The sequence below is a fragment of the Apostichopus japonicus genome, chromosome 17 (genome assembly GCF_037975245.1).
Source record: "Apostichopus japonicus isolate 1M-3 chromosome 17, ASM3797524v1, whole genome shotgun sequence".
Taxonomy (NCBI): Eukaryota; Metazoa; Echinodermata; class Holothuroidea; order Aspidochirotida; family Stichopodidae; genus Apostichopus; species Apostichopus japonicus.
Window position 1 is genome coordinate 4,664,786 of NC_092577.1, and position 18,981 is coordinate 4,683,766.

At 40.3% G+C, this 18,981-nt stretch overlaps 1 protein-coding gene across 2 annotated transcripts; it reads left to right on the forward strand.

Annotated features, from left to right (window-relative positions):
• Positions 1-1,874: 1,874 nt before the first annotated feature.
• On the forward strand, positions 1,875-17,682 carry LOC139984304 (proton channel OtopLc-like). 2 transcript variants are annotated; one of them, XM_071998167.1, is made up of 9 exons: positions 1,875-2,374; positions 9,043-9,223; positions 9,946-10,208; positions 11,588-11,792; positions 13,035-13,234; positions 13,627-13,867; positions 14,048-14,249; positions 15,358-15,540; positions 17,003-17,682. In XM_071998167.1, exons 1-9 carry the CDS (start codon positions 2,191-2,193, stop codon positions 17,333-17,335), a joined length of 1,992 nt encoding a protein of 663 aa, XP_071854268.1. In that variant the 5' UTR covers positions 1,875-2,190; the 3' UTR covers positions 17,336-17,682. The 2 variants fall into 2 exon arrangements, with proteins under 2 accessions (XP_071854268.1, XP_071854269.1); XM_071998168.1 differs by lacking the exon at positions 1,875-2,374 and adding an exon at positions 6,032-6,092.
• Positions 17,683-18,981: the final 1,299 nt, after the last annotated feature.

The following is an 18,981-nucleotide window of genomic DNA, read 5'->3' on the forward strand; positions in this document are numbered from 1 at the left end:
CTTTCTTGGCCGTTCGAATTGTAGTAGGAGAATATTGGCATAGATTGAGCTATTGTAAAATACCCCTCCCACTCAAAAATAAAATAAAAACCCAAAGTCCAAATGGAGCTTCTATATTGGCATAAATTGGGTTATTATATCTACATCAATTATTTTGAGTTCTTGATTGTATTCGCAGCCAGATACTTAATTGTCTTGGCATGAATATGTTTAAATAGTTGTTATTTTATGTATAGTCACATATTTGGATAATATGATGACAGAAGACAGTTGGAAGAGAGTGGGGAGGGGGTAAGGGAGGGAGGCGTAAGAGGAAGAGGCCCAGTTCCAGTCCTTGGATTAGTCATTGCAGAAGATGTACACTGATTGCACCGGTGTCTTACATATTTATGGACTCGTTTACAATCAGCAGCAATATAAGTATATATTCCGCTCGTTTGAATTTATGGTCTTTTTCGTGCAGTGAAAACAGACTATAGGGTTATCTGAAGGGATTGCAAATGAATGTAGCCGTATAGGCCTAAGGTTAGTAAGGCTGCATTGGTCGAAACATTCAAAGAACATGTCTGATTGAAGCAAAATTGGTTTCGCCATATAAAAGAGGAACATAATCTTATAAGTATACTGCATTGAAAATGCTACTCAAATTCCTTAATCAATGCATGCCGCTTTCGAGATATAAAAAACATGATATAATTTGATACGCCTTTGTCCCCAAAAGAACTTGAATTATTGAACGATATACAGTGGCGTAGGAAGGTACTTTTGAGTGGGGGGGGGGGCTGAAGACTGATGGCCGACCTGGGGAGGGGTCTAAGGGGAGGGGGTGTCCCCCTCCCCTTTGGAATTTTTTGCATTTCCAGGTGGCCTCAGATGCGATTTGGTGCAATATAGCACACTTCAACACCCACTCCATTTTGTAAACTTAATTTTGTATTTTCACCTGGCCTTAGATGCAATTTGGTGCTCCAAATGAGGTTTTTTTTCTCATTTGGAAATGAAAAAGGGGTTTTCTGACTTGCGAAGCGGGGGGGCGGAATGATACTTCCGCCCCTCCACATTTTTCACTGGGGGGCTGGCGCCCCCCAGCCCCCCCCGGTTCCTACGCCCTTGACGATATATATAGTGTATTGCAGAGACGTGGATGCATGCATGGACAAGAAAATATAGTTTGTATTTCTACAAAAATTTACTTCAAACCCGAATGCGTCGTAATGCGTCGTAACTAGAATGCGTCGTAACTAGAATGCGTCGTAACTAGAATGCGTCGAAGGTTACACCATCTATTAAAAACATCCGATATAGATAAATTGTCGACCCTTCCTCAATCTTGTAATAAAAAATAATAAAAAATATAATAATTCAAACGTTGTTAGTAAATGCGCATGTGTGACCTCATTCCTGTTTGCTTCAAGCTCACTTTATCGATACAAATAGTGATAGTCATATACCAAGGGTCATTATTTGAAGAAAAATAGAGATGCAAATGAGAATTGAGTTCAAAGGTCATCAGGGTGTTTACAGCGATGAACTTCTTTTCTTATACCGCTCATGAAAAAAAGAACATGAAATTCAAAAAAAAAAATATAGGCCTTTATAGTTCGGAATTATTCTGAAAATATACGAGACAAAATTCATTGATTTTATCATTGTCTCATATCAAATGTAATTCAACATTGGATTCGACAGCCTTTAAACCTTGGCGACACAATGAGCTGCCCGAAAGGTAGGCCTGTACATTTTGGAATGTGACTCATTATGAGACACAACCTCCTAGCCAGCCGTTTTCTTTATGAAGCTTTCAAAGGCGGAAATACCTTATCAATTTAACACGTCCGTTGTAGACTCTTATATTTCAATGGAACAATCAACACTATACCGATTAACATTACAAAAGCTAGATTCACTTTTGATTTTTACTCAAGAAAAGAAAAGATATATTCATTTAATTTTTTTTTCAGATCTTCTTTTTATTTACCGTGAAGGAATAAAAATGTCGACAATCTCATTTTAATGTTGTTTAAAAACGAAAATGCGCCTGGATTTAAATATATAATACCATAAGAGCGCCTACAAACCTGCAGTGCAAAGGATTTTGATTTTGAATTTGTGGAGAGTCCTGTCCTTTATTAATCCGATAGATACAATTGTGTATTTTGGGCCAAATACCAAACAAAATCCGAAGTCCACATGCAGCTTGTACCAGCGGGACGAACGCATTACCAGCGTAACCCTGCCGACCGCCGGCTTCATCGTTCCCCACCGGAGCACGCTAGTACAAACCACAACCGACCACCCAGTTTCAGCGGACTGGTTAACTTATCGAACTCTGTAGTTAGCTTCTGGGGCAGAACGAAACAGAGTTTGGGAACAGGTATGTCCTTTAAATAAATTCAAAAAGTAGTGTTAAGAAACGAAACACTAATAGGTTGTACTTTTTAATATGACATGGAAGTTAGTGTGGGCTGGCTATACACGTTGAACCAGAAAAGCCATTTTGTATACGAAAGTAGCCTATACCGGTACGTGTCAGTATTACTAATTATAATGGGTAGAAACATGAACAATGGTGAGGAACGAGCGGGAAAAAATATATATTTGTGAAAAGTACGTGATTATTAAAGCAGATGCAGAAATATGATAAACAACACGTTAAAGGTTGCTTCATTAAAAGAGTAAAAACTTAGATACTTGGTTTGAGTTTCCCCGTTACATTATGTCAGGGGCGGACTGGGGCTCAAAACCGGCCAGGGCCTTTTTTCACCTATAAGACCGGGCCATTATTCTTTGAGATGTTATTTATATAGTGATTAAGGTCCTGGGGGAGGGGTCTAAGGGGATGGGGTGCCCCCCTCCCCGTTGAGATTTTTTTTGAAGTTAAGAAATTTCTAGATGCAAAATGGTGCTATATTTCTGTATTTAGTAGGTTACAATAATCCTTTAAAAAAGACCTAAAAATTATTTTCCAGAAGCAACACTTGATTAATATGAGAAAAGTTGGAAAAGGTAAGCAAATAAAGACAAAAACATTTGTTTGAGACTGGATTTTATTTAGTTTTTCAAGCATTTGGGACAACATGCTTGGAAAAAATGGGGAAAAAACTAAATAAAATCCATTATAGCGCGGACGGGTTGCCAATAGCACATTCTTTTGTTACGAACTAACAGACTAACTAACATGGTGATTTCATGGGCTGATTCCCACAATTAAAAAAATGTTTCTACACAGCCCGTCTGTAGTCCATTAACTACTGTGAAAACGGGCAGTAATTTTTACTAGGCTCCTCAGCCCACCTGGCCACCGGCCCACCGGGCATTGCCCAAATACCCGTGACGCCAGTCCGCTACTGCATTATGAAGAAAACGTCTGTTTCATGTGTATATAAGTGGGCCTATACAACTATAGGGTATACGAGATATCTCATAATTAATCCCAAAAAAAAGGATGTAAAAAATGAGTAGGACGAAAACGAGAGTTTATAACTTAAAAGACAACATAATATGGAAAAAAGATCAAACTTTTGTTCCTGAAGTAAATTCTAAAATATTCGATATTCTGGTCGTCCACGTTACGTTGTTCATCAAGACATTATAAAATTGTGTTTAAAAAATACCAGACACATCGTTAGAAAATAGCTCTGAAAAGCTCTCGAAATTGTTTTAAATTTTGGAACTTTTGATCTATTCAGTGGCGTAGCTAGTGGGGGGCAGGTGGAAGGGGAAGGGGCAGTGGGAAGGGGCATGTGGAAGGGGCAGGGGGCAGAGTGGCCCCACAGAAAATTGTTTGGGACGCGATGAGCGACGTTGAGTAGTAAAATGGGGAAAATCTTATGTACTCGAACCTGGGAACCTATAGGAGTTGGGGCCGATGATGTAGGGGGGAGGGGGGGGGGGCTCAACTACTTATGAGAATATGTGCGCTACGTGCGGGGGGGGGGGGGAGTTAACCAGAAATAGAATGTAATGAACGGTCACCTCAGAAATATGTGCGCTACGCGCGCGGTTGTAGTGTCCTTCTGAGTGGCCATATATTTGTATTCACATTTATTTATTTTCGTGACGATTTTCGACCACGAATGTGCGCTCATTATTTTTTCCTCCCCCCTCCCCCCCCCCCCCCCAAAAAAATAAATATTGGTAAAGTTTTTGTAGTTCACGAATAAAGTTATAAAAAAATGGAAATGATAGCACCATTTTTTATCTAAGCCCTTGTCGAAAAATCAACAATTTTCAAAAAGGGAGAGGAACACACCTCCCCTACACCCCCTCCCAGGACGGCGATCCACCGCTATGTGCCTGGATATGGGGACGGAAATTTGACTTTGCCCACCCCCCCCCCCCACTTAAAGACCTGGCTACGCCCAAGGATGTAGTACGCTATATGTGGAATCGATACAACAAACACAAACATTGTAGCAATCAGGTATGCCGCATACATCTTTTTATCCGTATTTCCATTAATTTTAATAAAAACAAACTCAACATGACTCATTATTAGCATATTAGGTGTCAGCTGGTGGCAGCAACGATGAACTTGGGCTCCCGGGGACCAAGCGTTAGATGGAGGGTTGGGGGGGGGGGATAAAACCAACGACTGTCACTTTTGAATACGGTGTTATGAGTACCGCCTTCTATTTTATAGTTGGGCCCAACTACCCTGGCGATAAGCCGTTACATGGTGTTGGATAAGGGTCCACACTTACTGCCCTCAAATATGCAAAACCGACGTATAATGACGACTAACTTAGAAAATATTTTATTGTTATTTGAACTGAAATTCGTGCCTTCGACAACTTCGGAGAAGTTAAGAAAAAGTGGCAGATTATATTTGCATTCGAACAAATTGCTTCGAAAAACTTCAATCTAAAGGATTTCATCATGATCACTTATTTTCAAACTTCAACAAAATATTTTAATGTTTATTTTTTAACTGAAATTCGCGCCTTCTACAACTGCGATGGAGTTCGAAAAGTGGCAGATTATATTTTCATTCGAACAAATTGATTCCAAAAAGTTTCAATATAAGAGACCAATAATGATCACTAATTTTCAAACTTCAACAAAATATTTTAATGTTATTTGAACTGAAATAAATTGATTTTTCGAAAAAATATAATCTAAGAGATTTGTTGAAAAATAAGAAAAAAAGAAAAGCATATAGGTAGGTGTATGATTTTGTAGTCTATAGCCGTATTGGTTAGTTAATAATAATATAATGAATAATAATGAACAATAATGAATAATAATAATGAATGAATAATAATGATAATATGGATACATATGAATAAAAATGAATAATAATGAATACTAATCCTGAATTATAATAATAATGAATAATAATGAATTATTATGAATAATAATGATTAATAATGAATAATCATAAATTTACCTCATTACAGTAGTAAAACAACAAAAGGAAAAGAAAAAGATAACACGATTTAAATAATTGCATTGAAGTAATCGTATATAGCGCACTCTTGTTTAGTCACGTGCCAGAAATAGTTGAATTGATTACAGTCGTTATTCCTTCTAATCTCAATTCTAAGTTTAGGGAATTTTGTCTTTCTCAGTTCTTTTGTCTAATTCCCCACCCACTCACCCACGCCACCCACCTCGCCCAAAAGTTCATTCCTTATACCGTCCAATATACATAAGATATAAGAATAAATTTGTTCACAAATATACCCATTTTTAGCGCCTGTCATCGGTTTTTAATTTGATTTGTTACCCGGCAATATTTGAGAACATCTTAATCCGAACAAGTTCCCTTAACATCCTTATGCAAGATTAGTTCTGTCAGACTTACGGTTTAATCACGTGTACGTCAACGCGACTAATTTTACCTCTCCCCCCCCCCCCCCCCCCGTAATGACTGTACGCTTTCTATATACCTGTCCTCTAGTTACCCTCATAATCAGTTCAGTATTGAACTCTCTTAGTCATCTCCTCTCACGAGAGGACGCTGTCAAACTGTTGAGGAATGTATAGTTAGGCGTTATTATAGTTAACCCTACAGCATATACGTAATACTGTGATAGTTGTCTAAAGAGAAGGACGGGTATCGTGTGGCGCTATCATATACATATAAAGCTGTAAGTAGATATTACTTTGTTTACATTTATAATGTGATTTTTAATCAGTATCATATCGCTTGAACCGGAAGTAATGTAAACAAAATACCTCATATACCCTATCTTACCTATAAACTTGATAAAACGAAATTAATAGAGATAATTATAAGGTAAATAAAGACTTCGCACGTTCAATGTTTATATCCACATAGCATGTCGGTGCGTGCTCAGGGCTCTTCGCGATCGAAACTGGCCATCTTCTCTCCTATACTACTGAAACAAAGTTGAATTTGAAACTTGTTTTTTTTTCACGATTAGGGTGGCGTGGTGGAAACTGGAAGTGAGAGGGAAAAAGAAATAACGTAACTTTGATAAATTTTTTTTACTCTATCATGCCTAAACGTTACTAAGTTTTATCGTTCACTTATCACGAATCACCACAATTCACGATTCTTACTTCTGTTGCCAGGCCGTTGTTTTAGCTTCCAACTAATTGATACATCCATAGGCGTAGGCGGATCAACCTTGGTTAGGTTATGGGTGCGTGGGGGGGGGGGGGGTGAATGAAAGAGAATCGTTTGCTCGACAAACTGAGAAGGATCTAACAGCGTAAATGTAGTGATAATTACTTAACAAACCAATCCTTTTTGGAAGAACACATGAAGTGTTTTGATACGTCAAAATCGTGATAGAGTATATTGTAAAACGTTCATATATATCTACGTGGGCAACGTTGTATAGTTTTATCAGATATATACAGAAACAAGCGACGAAAATGTTAACCGAATGAAAAAAAAACTTACATTTAGCCTTTGTCAGCTCAATATTAAGGTTTAATCTTAGTTTTATTACTAGAATATCATGGAAATCTGTAAAAGTAAGGTGGAATTATTGTAAGAAAACAAAACAAAAACAGTGAGTCGTTACGGTAATGGCAGAATTAATGTCGTTTTAAAAAAGTCATGATTGGCGTTCCATATTGTCGTTTTCCATATTGTGACGTGGTGCGGTCGGGGGGATAATATGATCTGTCGTCGATGGAAGGGGTGCAATTTAGTGAGAAATATTGCTGAAAATGAAGAATGCTTAGATGCAACTTTTGAAGATTTTTCGACTGTTTAGATTGTAACACAATGGTATATAGTTATATACTTATTCAATATGATGTTTGTAGTATTGTATCTGCCAGGATAGACAGACATACGAATATGTTATCAACAGACAAACTGAAGAACGTACAGAAACGAAGGCAATGAGATTGCATGATTAAAGGTATTGAAGACTCGCGCACAAAGAAACGTCTCATGCCGGTAATCTGACATAGTTCCGAATGAGGTGTAACCGAAGTGTTAGACATAACCGTCGATCCCAGAAAATACGCACACAGCTTGCTACCGTCGGTAATTAGACACTAGTGTACAGTCAATACATACAGCTACGGTCAATACCCACAACACAGTGTGCATAGCAGCGATGGACATCTCAGGTCTAGATATTACTGTCTGCATTTTGTAGCGATACGAACAAAACTTCACTTGCAAGCAACGGAAAATTAACCTTTTCGATGGCGGCACACGGTTTGGGGCGAGTCTTCAATGCCTTTAAACTAGCAGGAGATTAAGGAACAGAGATACAGAAAGAAAAACAGACAACTATATAGATATCTATATATATTGAGATTGAGAATAGACATTTAACAATGATACGGACAGATCTATTCATTTATTCAGATTTAAATATACACACATACACATATACATACATATTTATGAAACAACCAAACTACCATTACTAACTGACGCTACGTAAAGTTACACACATCTCCATAGCGTCCACTCGGTTGTAATTATGTTGTTATTGACAGTTTCACATGACATGGAAGGCTTGCACACAACATTGCCTTTTCTGTGATCCTTGTGTTTCCATGCAAGTTAAGATATAGCATACATTTATATAGGCCCTACTTTATACATACGTTGGCGAATGGGCAAGTCACCATAAACGCATAGGAAATGATGAATAAACTCTAGTCAATATAATACTGAATTCACAGGATGAAGCAATCAAAGGAGGTGAAATAAGTCGTTCTGTTGCTATGGCATTAGTCTGTCCATGCCCTTTTCCCACATCCAACTTATCATGTGCTTCCTGTAGTACAGTGTTCATATAGCTTTGCTTCATCGGTGCATGGGCGTTATTTTCACTCAACCTATAAACGTCACATCATCTTTGAGATAAATATCATTTCTTTGATTTTCAATTCTACTATGTTTTTTTGCAGTATTTTTCAACATACGTCGCATTACAAATAAGTCTTAACAATCCTGCACTCTACTAATATTTTGCGAAATATGTGATTGAATAATTATGAATTTAATGTAATGTAGAGATGTAGAGTGATTACAAATAATTCAAAACGACCCCTCACCCCTCACCCTCATCCCTCATCGACACACATGTTTCTACCCTCGCTCTTCATAATCGCATAAGGAGTATATTTCAACTGAGCTATACGTAATGGCTTGTTTCGTTTCGTTTCGTTTCATTTCGTTTCATTTCATTTCATTTCGTTTCATTTCGTTTCATTGCGTTTCGTTTCATTTCGTTTCATTTCGTTCCATTTCGTTCCATTTCGTTCCATATCGTTCCATTCCATTCCATTCCATTTCATTTCATCTCATCTCATCTCATCTCATCTCATCTCATCTCATTTCATTTCATTTCATTTCATCTCATTTCATTTCATTTCATCTCATTTCATCTCATTTCATCTCATTTCATCTCATTTCATTTCATCTCATTTCATTTCATTTCATCTCATTTCATTTCATTTCATTTCATCTCATTTCATTTCATTTCACTTCATTTCACTTCGTTTCATTTCATTTCGTTTCATTTCATTTCATTTCGTTTCATTTCGTTTCGTTTCAATTCATTCCATTTATTGTATTTTATTCTATTTCTGATACAGGCTATTTGAAAGACCCAGAATCCCGTCCAGTGTCAGAGGCTTTAGAGCGAGAGAGGATGGGTACCCTAGAGCTTAGCTTACGGTACCCAGGGGGTCTCCACATCACAGGGATGGACCATGACAACAGCTTTGATAATCATCTCGTGGGTGACCATCATGACGAGGAGCATGACCACGATGAGTAAGCTCGCAGAATTTATCCATCTAGTTGCAGGGGGGAGTTTGGAGAGGGAGGGGAGGGGAGCTTAGGGGCTTTCCACAGACTTGTTAAAAATAAGGAAAAAAGTCACAAATAACAAAAATACCCTTTTATCCAAGTTATATAATTAAGTGCCCTTTTGTTACACAATTTGATTTTGGTTCGAAGAGTTTTGAGTTAGGCCTAACTTTGAGCTTTCCCACTCAAAGTCACTTATAGACCACTGGCCCTAGAAATTGCTCGTACGTATATTGAACTGTTTAGAATACAAGCCGAACGGAAATCAACAGAGGGAGTAAAAGGGAGATTGTGAAGGGAGATTGTGATCGTAAAGGAGCAGAGACATGTTTGGTTACAACGGGATTCGTTGTTTCTTTAGAGTATATAAAATGATAGAAATTAAACAGCTACCGATATGTTCAATTTACTACAGATTAGGACATTTCAATGTCTAATGTAACTTTCAGATGAGTGCTTTTGAACGGTTGATCAAGTTAAGCATTTTTGAAATTTGTGCAGACATATCGTAAGGCCGAGGCACATGGATGTGTACAGGCATTGTTGGTGCCCCCTCAACTGCAGCCAGGCATTGTTGGTGCCCCCTCACCATTGTTGGTGCCCCCTCAATTCCGGGCGTCAGGTCTGACTATGTGACCAATACTGGTTGACCTTAAGATAATTTTGTCCATTTCTGCATTCCACAGGGGTGACATCTGGGAGCTTCTCTCTCTTATGCACGCCATGGTTGTAGTCACCATGGTGGTAATCTTAGATACCAGCCAAATTTTCCTAAAGTACAACAATGACGTTAACGCCGTGACGTTAGGTCACGTGGAATTCCTTTTCATTCTTCTCTATCTGGGTTCTATCGCCTGGATGATGACTGTCATTATCTTCAAACGCCCTCTACCAGCATCAGATGACGTAGACCACATCGATCCGGCCGCCGGAAGTTACTATCTCTATGGTAACCGTTTTATTTTTGAAAGATTGTGAAGAATATATAAGACACTTTCATCGTAATTTGAATTCGGACATTATTTTATTTAAATTTATTTTTTTCCGTATATTGTTATTATATACACGGAACACCGGTGCACGTGAAATGATCTTAATATCAGTTCCAGTCCTCTATACATGCCCCATTGACTAAACACAATTAATTGTCAAAAGTAATGGAGTCTCATAAAGTGATCATTCATGGCACCCTCAATTATCCGTACAATGATCATATTGAAATTTAGCAAAGAGAGATTAAAATTGTAGTCACTTGTGTAATATCGTGTATGCTTCTTTTGGAAGGCCTTACGGGGTCTAAACTTAAATCTCCAAAATTTTGCATCAAGTGGCGGAGGGGGGGGGGGGGGAGGAGTGGTAGGAGGGAAGGAGGGGAGGTTGGCAACGGCCACATGGAGGAAGGGAGGAGGGGAGGAGGGGAGGAGGGGAGGAGGGGAGGAGGGGAGGAGGGGAGGAGGGGAGGAGGGGAGGAGGGGAGGAGGGGAGGAGGGGAGGAGGGGAGGAGGGGAGGAGGGGAGGAGGGGAGGAGGGGAGGAGGGGAGGAGGGGAGGAGGGGAGGAGGGGAGGAGGGGAGGAGGGGAGGAGGGGAGGAGGGGAGGAGGGGAGGAGGGGAGGAGGGGAGGAGGGGAGGAGGGGAGGAGGGGAGGAGGGGAGGAGGGGAGGAGGGGAGGAGGGGAGGAGGGGAGGAGGGGAGGAGGGGAGGAGGGGAGGAGGGGAGGAGGGGAGGAGGGGAGGAGGGGAGGAGGGGAGGAGGGGAGGAGGGGAGGAGGGGGAGGTTGGCAACGGCCACAGAGCCGCGTCCATCCTTCATCAACTCCACGAACAGTCCATGAAGGAGATATATGATATAGTTTGCCATTTGATAGAAACACATTGCGACCGATAGAAATGGAGGTAAAAACGTGGACCTACCCCTTCTATGCTTACCCCACTCACTAAACATCAAAACGTATCACATGACAAGGGGATCTTATTTCACAACCAGCTACTTTTTTTATACATTTCCGTGTACAGCTCAGCGATGACAGGGTACACTGTTATTTCGAATCACTAGTATGCACGGATCACATCTCAGTGCAAATATCATGTTATCACAAATTCCGTGTGATTTGTCGGTATACTTGCTCCATTGGTCAAATTTTCTATGAATTTAACCATCATTTTAGGGTGGTGAATATTTTCTTTTCTTTGAAAGTATTAAATGAAACAGAGGGCGGTACATTGTTCTTTCAAGCACATCTACTTTATTTAGAACATCTTGTTAAATATAACATCTGATTCAAATGGCTGAGAAAAATCGACTTATTTAGCACATTTGTTGTTTTGCAGTTGGGCTTTTATTTTTCGGTACCGGTGGTTGTCTCTGGGCGATTATGAGGGCAGCAACCAGTATTGAGCAGAGTGGTGGACCATGTGGAGGAAAGGGTCTCCACGCTCTCTCATCCATTCTTAGCGTCGCATTTACGATGTTGCAAATTTATTTCTTTTGGCGTTTCTCTACGTACTGCTTGATCAAATGGAAGCCAGTCTCAAAGTAAGTGACCCAAAGCTATTGTCGTCCTCCTTATGTTGCCTAGCAACGATTGACGAAATGACCTGCAAGGAATGTTTGTGAAACTGAATCTAAGAAATTCGGAAAATCGTTTCCTACGAAACTTAATAAAAGGTTCTCCAGTTAAGATGAAGACGATCACCTCTGTGTATTCTAAAACTTTAATGATATTAATATAGTTACAAGGTTTTATCTTTCTTCTGTGGACTGCATGAATATCGGGGTGGGCGGTGTGGGGAGGGAATGTCATGATCTCTGGTTAGGCTTAAGAATATGACTTACTTTGTTCGATAGGCTGAATCAAAGAAGCCTGGCTTAAGACCAGTGCGAGGAAGATCATTTCAAGAATAGGAAATAAGTATCCTTACATGAAATGACACTTAATCCCACAAGTGACAACGATTAACAAGACAAATCCTGTATCACTGAGGTAAAATGCTTTCAATCACGTTCACCCTTTTTTTCTGTCCTAATTTTTTACTGAATTTCTCCTGCTTTCTCATCGTGAGCGAACATTGTCATAAATTCGAATATGCGTTGGCGTAGCCTAACATTGACACGTTCGTATGAAGGAACAGGGCTAGGGTATATAGTAATGGTTCTATGAATATCACTGTTCCCAGTCAAGAACGACATAATGACGTCATGAAACGTTACCATGACGTCACACACTATAATCGTCAGAGAATATCACCGTTGCATACTTGTGTTTTAAAATGAACTTAGCGAACCAAGTTTTTACGTTGTTATACGAGTTTCTTGTTGTTTCCAAGTAAACCACAGCTCTGAACATGCGCAATTCACTTCATTAAAGGCATTGAAGACTCGCCCCAAACCGCGTGCCGCCCTCTGAAAAAAAGTTAACTTTCCGTTGCTTGCAAGTGAAGTTTTCTTCTTGTCGCTACAAAATGCAGACAGTCATGAAACGTGGTACTTTTTTATCATTTATCTGGACCTGAGATGTCCATCGCTGCTATATAAGTACACTGTGCTGTGGGTATTGACCGTAGCTGCATGAATTGACTGTACACTAGTGTCTAATTACCGACGGTAGCAAGCTGTGTGTGTATTTTCTGGGATCGATGGTGGTGTCTAACACTTCTGTCACACCTCATTCGAAATTAGGTCAGATTACCGGCATCATACGTTTGTTTGTGCGCGAGTCTTCACTCCCTTTAATTCAATCTTGATTTCTCTCCTCTTGGCCTCTTCGTTACTACGCAGACTCGGCATTTGTCATTTAGTGGCTACCAACATTGCAGTAGTAGCCCGTACTATGGTCGAAGAGACGTGGGGAGACTTCCTGTTGAAATATTTCAAGGGTGATGGCTATGACGGCGGATACGGAGAAGGCAAAGGAAAGTTAATAGATTCTAACTATGTGACGTCACCAGTTGTACCAGCATTGTTATTCGAACCGACGGGTAAGTTGCAAATCTAGCTAAGCTTAGTTTCATTCTTTTTGGAATCATTCCAATTGAATTGATTTAATGCGGTTGAATACAACAGAAAAGCGATTCTTATTGGTCCAATTATCATCATTAGATCTTGCTCTGTGTAATGCTCAAATGCAAATATGATGGGGTTCAGAAGTCTGCACGGGGGGGGGGGGGGGGTACCCCTCAGTTGTGCCCTATAACGGGCCTGCGGCTGTTACATATGTGTCTCAGGCAGACCCTGACAGGGAACTGTCTGGTTTCTAACCCCCGAACCCCCACCATCTGAAAAAAATGAACATCTCTAAAAGTAACAGTACACCGAACAAATTCACTTAAAAAAACACACAAAATCGGCATGTTCTATTTTGCTTTCTCAGCATCATATGGGAACACAACGGACTACAACTCTACGGGTAAAAATTACGACCCCTGCACCATCGATATAAAGTACACGAGCGACCTAGCTTATGCGACCTACAAAGCTTCCGTAATGCTGTATTCGTTTACTGTTGAATATAGTATCATAGCGGGAGCGATGGCTTATATCATGTGGAGGAACATCGGCAGAAAAATTAAAAAGTCAGAACAGAAACATGTTAATCATGATTGGAATTTCAGGTAAGAAACAAAGTCAACGAGATTGAAATGAAGCTTTATACGGTAGCCTTTGTGATCCATACATGTACGAACGATTTTAGTCAATATGTAAGATAACTACATCATTATGTATAACGTATCGCATCAACCTATTTCACCTGTTTAATTTGTTTTCTTGCTTCTTCCGTAATCCACTCTTAGCTTCGAATGCGGGCTACTACTCGGTGTGCTCTGTACAATGTGTGGAATTATCGTTCTTATCATGAATATTATTTACCTTGACGACGAAGAAAAAGTGGAAGAGAGTTTTGTTAGTTACTATGGTTACCGAGTTTTTCTTAACATCGTGTCGTCAATCGGATGTATAGCAGCTTTTGCAGGGATACATCGCGGTGGTTGGCAGGTGTGTATTCTTTTAGATAAGTCACCGTTTGTCTCCCTAAAATAGTGTTTTATGATCAACGGACAAGAAAGTGTACTAAAATTCAGAGGGTGGGGGGGGGGGGGGTAAGGTTGATGAGTTGAGGACTATGAGAACGACCGGCCACGAACAATATTGTTGGAATTGGATAAGAAATTCCCATAACCCCCTTGCCTCTACCGCTACGATCTCCCCCAAAGGGACGTGCATAGGCCTTTGATACCCGCACTGAGGACTTACATTTAACCGCAGTGTCCATATGGACCATCCCCTTACGGTATCTCCAACGTCATGCCCATAACAGTTCCGGTGAGTAACCCCCCCCCCCCACCCCATCACCACCTTCTTTCACCCTATACAGTCTAATTCATAACTATTTATTCTCATAAATTATCATAGTTGGAACAGCCGGCTGACCCCTCGCTTCTCCTTTTTCATATTGAATAATTATATCATATTGAATATTTATATCATATTCTTTCAATACAGGCAGAGCGTTCGTTCATCTGGCCCCCTCCTATCTCCATAAAGACGGTGATTGTAAAAAACAAACTTCCCTCCTCCCTCCTTACGTAGTGCTCTGGTAGTTCACCATAGACATCCACTTGTCCCCTCACATGTCAATGTTTACCCCTCCCTATATTTAATTCACACAGTAAAACTAACCTAAAATACGACCGCCACAACCCCCAAACCCGTATCTTTATTCTTTTACTCGGTGGAGCATTCATCTGGCCCCGCCCACGGGGTTGACGCAATGTTACTCCTACTCTGCCAAACCTATATCTTTATTCTTTTACTCTAATCATAGGTGGAGCATTCATCTGGCCCCGCCCACGGGGTTGACGCAATGTTACTCCTGCTTTGCCAAACCTATATCTTTATTCTCTTACTCTAATCATAGGTGCAACACTCATCTGGCCCCGCCCACGGGGTTGACGCAATGTTACTCCTGCTTTGCCAAACCTATATCTTTATTCTCTTACTCTAATCATAGGTGGAGCATTCATCTGGCCCCGCCCACGGGGTTGACGCAATGTCACTCCTGCTTTGCCAAACCTATATCTTTATTCTCTTACTCTAATCATAGGTGCAACACTCATCTGGCCCCGCCCACGGGGTTGACGCAATGTTACTACTGCTCTGCGTCAGCGGTGTATTCTTTCAGAATTTCTACACGTTCATTGCGGCAACGGCGCAACTTGGAAGAGAACCCCACTGCGGACTTATCTGGGTGGACAAATTGACACACATCACTCAGACATTACTACAGGTACGTAGACCTACGCTACGGTTTAAGTAGATCCTAGGCTTGTCATCGACATGGCATGGCTGTAGTCCACAGGGAAACTTCGCTGGAGCTTCTCAGCCAGTTTGGTTAAGACGCTGGGTAGTATCTGTTACCTTTTCATGCACCAGGAGATACCACCGTTGTTTGACCTATTCAGATTCGCTGTAGTGCAGTGGTGATGTGCGGAGTCAGTCTTTCGTGGATTTGGTATTTCTGGTTTGAAAACTTTGGGAAGAGGGGTTTGTTTCTGTTCTTCAGTCACATGGTTTCGAAACAACTGTTTTCGTCATGAATGCACTGCAATGATGTCGAATGGAGTGCCTTTGCCTACCTCAGCATTCGGGAAAGTGGTCAAATGTTGGGGTATACACACTCGTCCGTCGGATAGGGACGTTAAATGGCGGTCCCGAGAGCAGGAATGGGGGCGACTTCACACCTCTGCTTCGTTATCCTCTGAACACTTATCGAAAAGAGAAGGCTTGAAATAAGCTGGTGTTCGTCCACGATCTAACACCGATAGAGTCTCAGATAAGCTACTGTAGGACTTCCTGGTCGTTTGGGTCTCTAAACTAAACTGAACTGCCCACGATCACGTGGTTATCGTCACAATGAGCGCGTCGTACCATAATTATAGCTCTAGTGATTTTCACACTAAAATAGTCCAAGATCGCTAAAGCGTAGATAGAAGTTTTTAAATGAACGTGTCCTCCCCACAGCTGGTAGTTTGGACTAGCAATATACACATTTACCTATCATGACCGGAAAGATCTTTAGCTAAAATCTCCCTCAGTCCTCCTGATGTTAGATTATCAGTCGTTAAATTCTCCCTCTTCAAAACATCTAAGCATTACAAATAGTCGTGATAACTGAAACCATGCCGAAAACGTCACTTTAGTAGGTCCTTTTAAGGGACTTTGTTTGGTTAACCCCTTTCGATAGGCGTATGAACACTATACTATCATTGTTATTCGGTTAGAGTGTTGAGAGCTAAAGTGTATGAGTAGCCGCCCACAATGGACTCCTTTGAATTGCAATGCGTACACTATTTTGTGTGACTTTTCCTTATAAGGATATCTTTATCAATTGCAGTGTATGCGTTGTGATTTTTTTTACCCTCGCTCCTCATGTAAGTATACACTGAAAGCTTGCCAGATCATCCGCAAGGACCAGTATATACCAACGTGTGTGATATTAACCTATTTACTAATCGCAAGAATGCGTGTTTACGAAGTTGTGTGTGTGACAGCGAGATGGGAAGTGGTGACGATGACGTCACAAAAGGTTTTAAACGATATCCAGCTCGTAACAGATTTCCGCACATTGCTCGATAAACCAACGTGTTGACAAAATGTTACGTAAATAAATTCCAAGTCCAAATGTATTTGAAATTATGTTTGCTTGTTTTTTTTTTCATTATAATTATTTAAATCTCTTCGTTCCACAGAGTATTCTAATCCTTGATGCAATGCACCGAAAACCACCCGAAGATTTCCGAGAGACCCGAACAAAACAGATTTTGATGTTCTTATTAGTTTGCAATATTACATGGTGGCTTCTAAACACTTACGAACTGAAAGGTGGCGACGAATTATTCGCGCTTGAAAATAATTACTTTGGCGACACCGCCTGGTATGTGATTGTCCACTTCGCCGCGCCGCTCTCCATTTTGTTTCGTTTCCACTCGACGGCTTGTTTCTTTGAGATCTGGAGCTTCGGAAGTGTAAGTTCTGACAATGGCCACCACGGGGCTACCCACATTGACCATATGGTACACTGATGGCCTACCAAGGATACCGTACGATGAAGTTCCATCATTTCAACTCTTACACTTTAAATTGTCAAATCCACTTGAGATTCCATCAATGCAGCATACCCATATAATGCTACACCTAAGCACTGAGAGATCTATGTGGTTTCGTCTAGTATAAGTAAACTTACAGAGGCATATACAGAACCATCTACGTTCTGCGCAGATTTGATATGTATTGTTTATTTCCGAGTTACAATTTGTGGTGTGATATTGATGTACGTCAGTTAAGGACTGTTATATTCGGGCCGGACGGTTGCTGCAGTAGACCAGTAGAATTAAATGTTGTTTTCTTTTTAAAGGGGTGTGGCGGTGGGGTGGGGGGGGGGTGGGGTTGACACAAATATTGATGTCCGTCGTCGGAAGGGGTTTACGGGGAGTATATAGTCCCTATTGGGTTTGCCATCCATGCCTATAGGCTACATACAAAGGGGGATATTAATGAAATACGTGTTAAGAGTGAATGCATAAAGAGTGACTTAATTTATATGTGATGTCCGCCACTTTATCTAAATGACGTCATCACAAAACTATGAGTGAAAGCTGACACTGTGCCGCGAGTACATATGTAAGCTACCAACCTGAAACGGTGCTAACAGAATTGCTAATTGAACAGAGACCGGTTTCAAGATATTTGTTTACATATAATTTCATATACATGTCCTTATATCTTGCCTACTTTTGTTTGTTATTTTTGTTTCTTTTATGCAATAATTTCTTTCAAATACATTTGAAAATATATTACAAATCAAGTTTGTGTAGCACTGAGTACTTTCTTGAGTTATATTTTGTTCTGTAATAAAGAAAATCACATTTAAAGATGGAACTACCCATGGATACATTGGCCATGATAAAAGACAACACATCGTTTTTAAGCTAATATACCAATAGTTTTACCTTCACATCACGTTCATTTTTCAGAATAAATGACCTTTGACACAAGAGACACTGTCACATAAATGTGACATGAACTATGTATTCTGGCACAAAGGTCATGCAGTCACCTTTCTTGCAAAATCGATACAAAAAACATACGTTTATTGCTGGTAACAGCATCTAACTTGCATTACAAGTTCGACGACTACAAACAACATATTTGCATGTCTTAATATTGAACTGTCTTATGGTTTTCTGAATTTTAGAAAAATAGTTTAAGCATAGTTAGAGTCATTACATAACACTAGGGCATTGTGGTCAATTGGTTAAAGGCAGTGGACTAGCAGGGGCGGATCCAGGATTTTGAGAAAGGGGGGGCCGACATCCCGATGGTAGCACTTTAGTGATCTGCGTCCTGGGGGAGGGGTCTAGGGGGAGGGGCCCCCTCCCCCTTGGAAATTTTTGGTTAATTGTGAGTGCTTAGATGCAAAATGGTGAAACATTTCGCCAAAAACTAGAAAAACCAGAAACGTTGCAGACACGCTTTTTTGTGCACATATTTGTGCTCGATAGACACATATTTAAGAACGCTCAACAGTGCATGTACAATGGATACACTATTATTGCGTCGATTCGTTTTTTCTTTTGCGCGAAAATTATGACGCCAGATTCACCCCAAGAAAAAACATAAAACAAGATATGTTCAATGAGATAATTATGATATACTTATTAATGAAATG

Excerpts from the sequence above, each read along its gene's own strand:
- LOC139984304 (XM_071998167.1), top strand. The coding sequence starts at position 2,191 with ATGCAGCTTGTACCAGCGGGACGAACGCATTACCAGCGTAACCCTGCC. Across the intron at positions 2,375-9,042 it reads GAAACAGAGTTTGGGAACAG|GCTATTTGAAAGACCCAGAA; the intron begins GTATGTCCTTTA and ends TTTCTGATACAG. Across the intron at positions 13,868-14,047 it reads AATCATGATTGGAATTTCAG|CTTCGAATGCGGGCTACTAC; the intron begins GTAAGAAACAAA and ends ATCCACTCTTAG.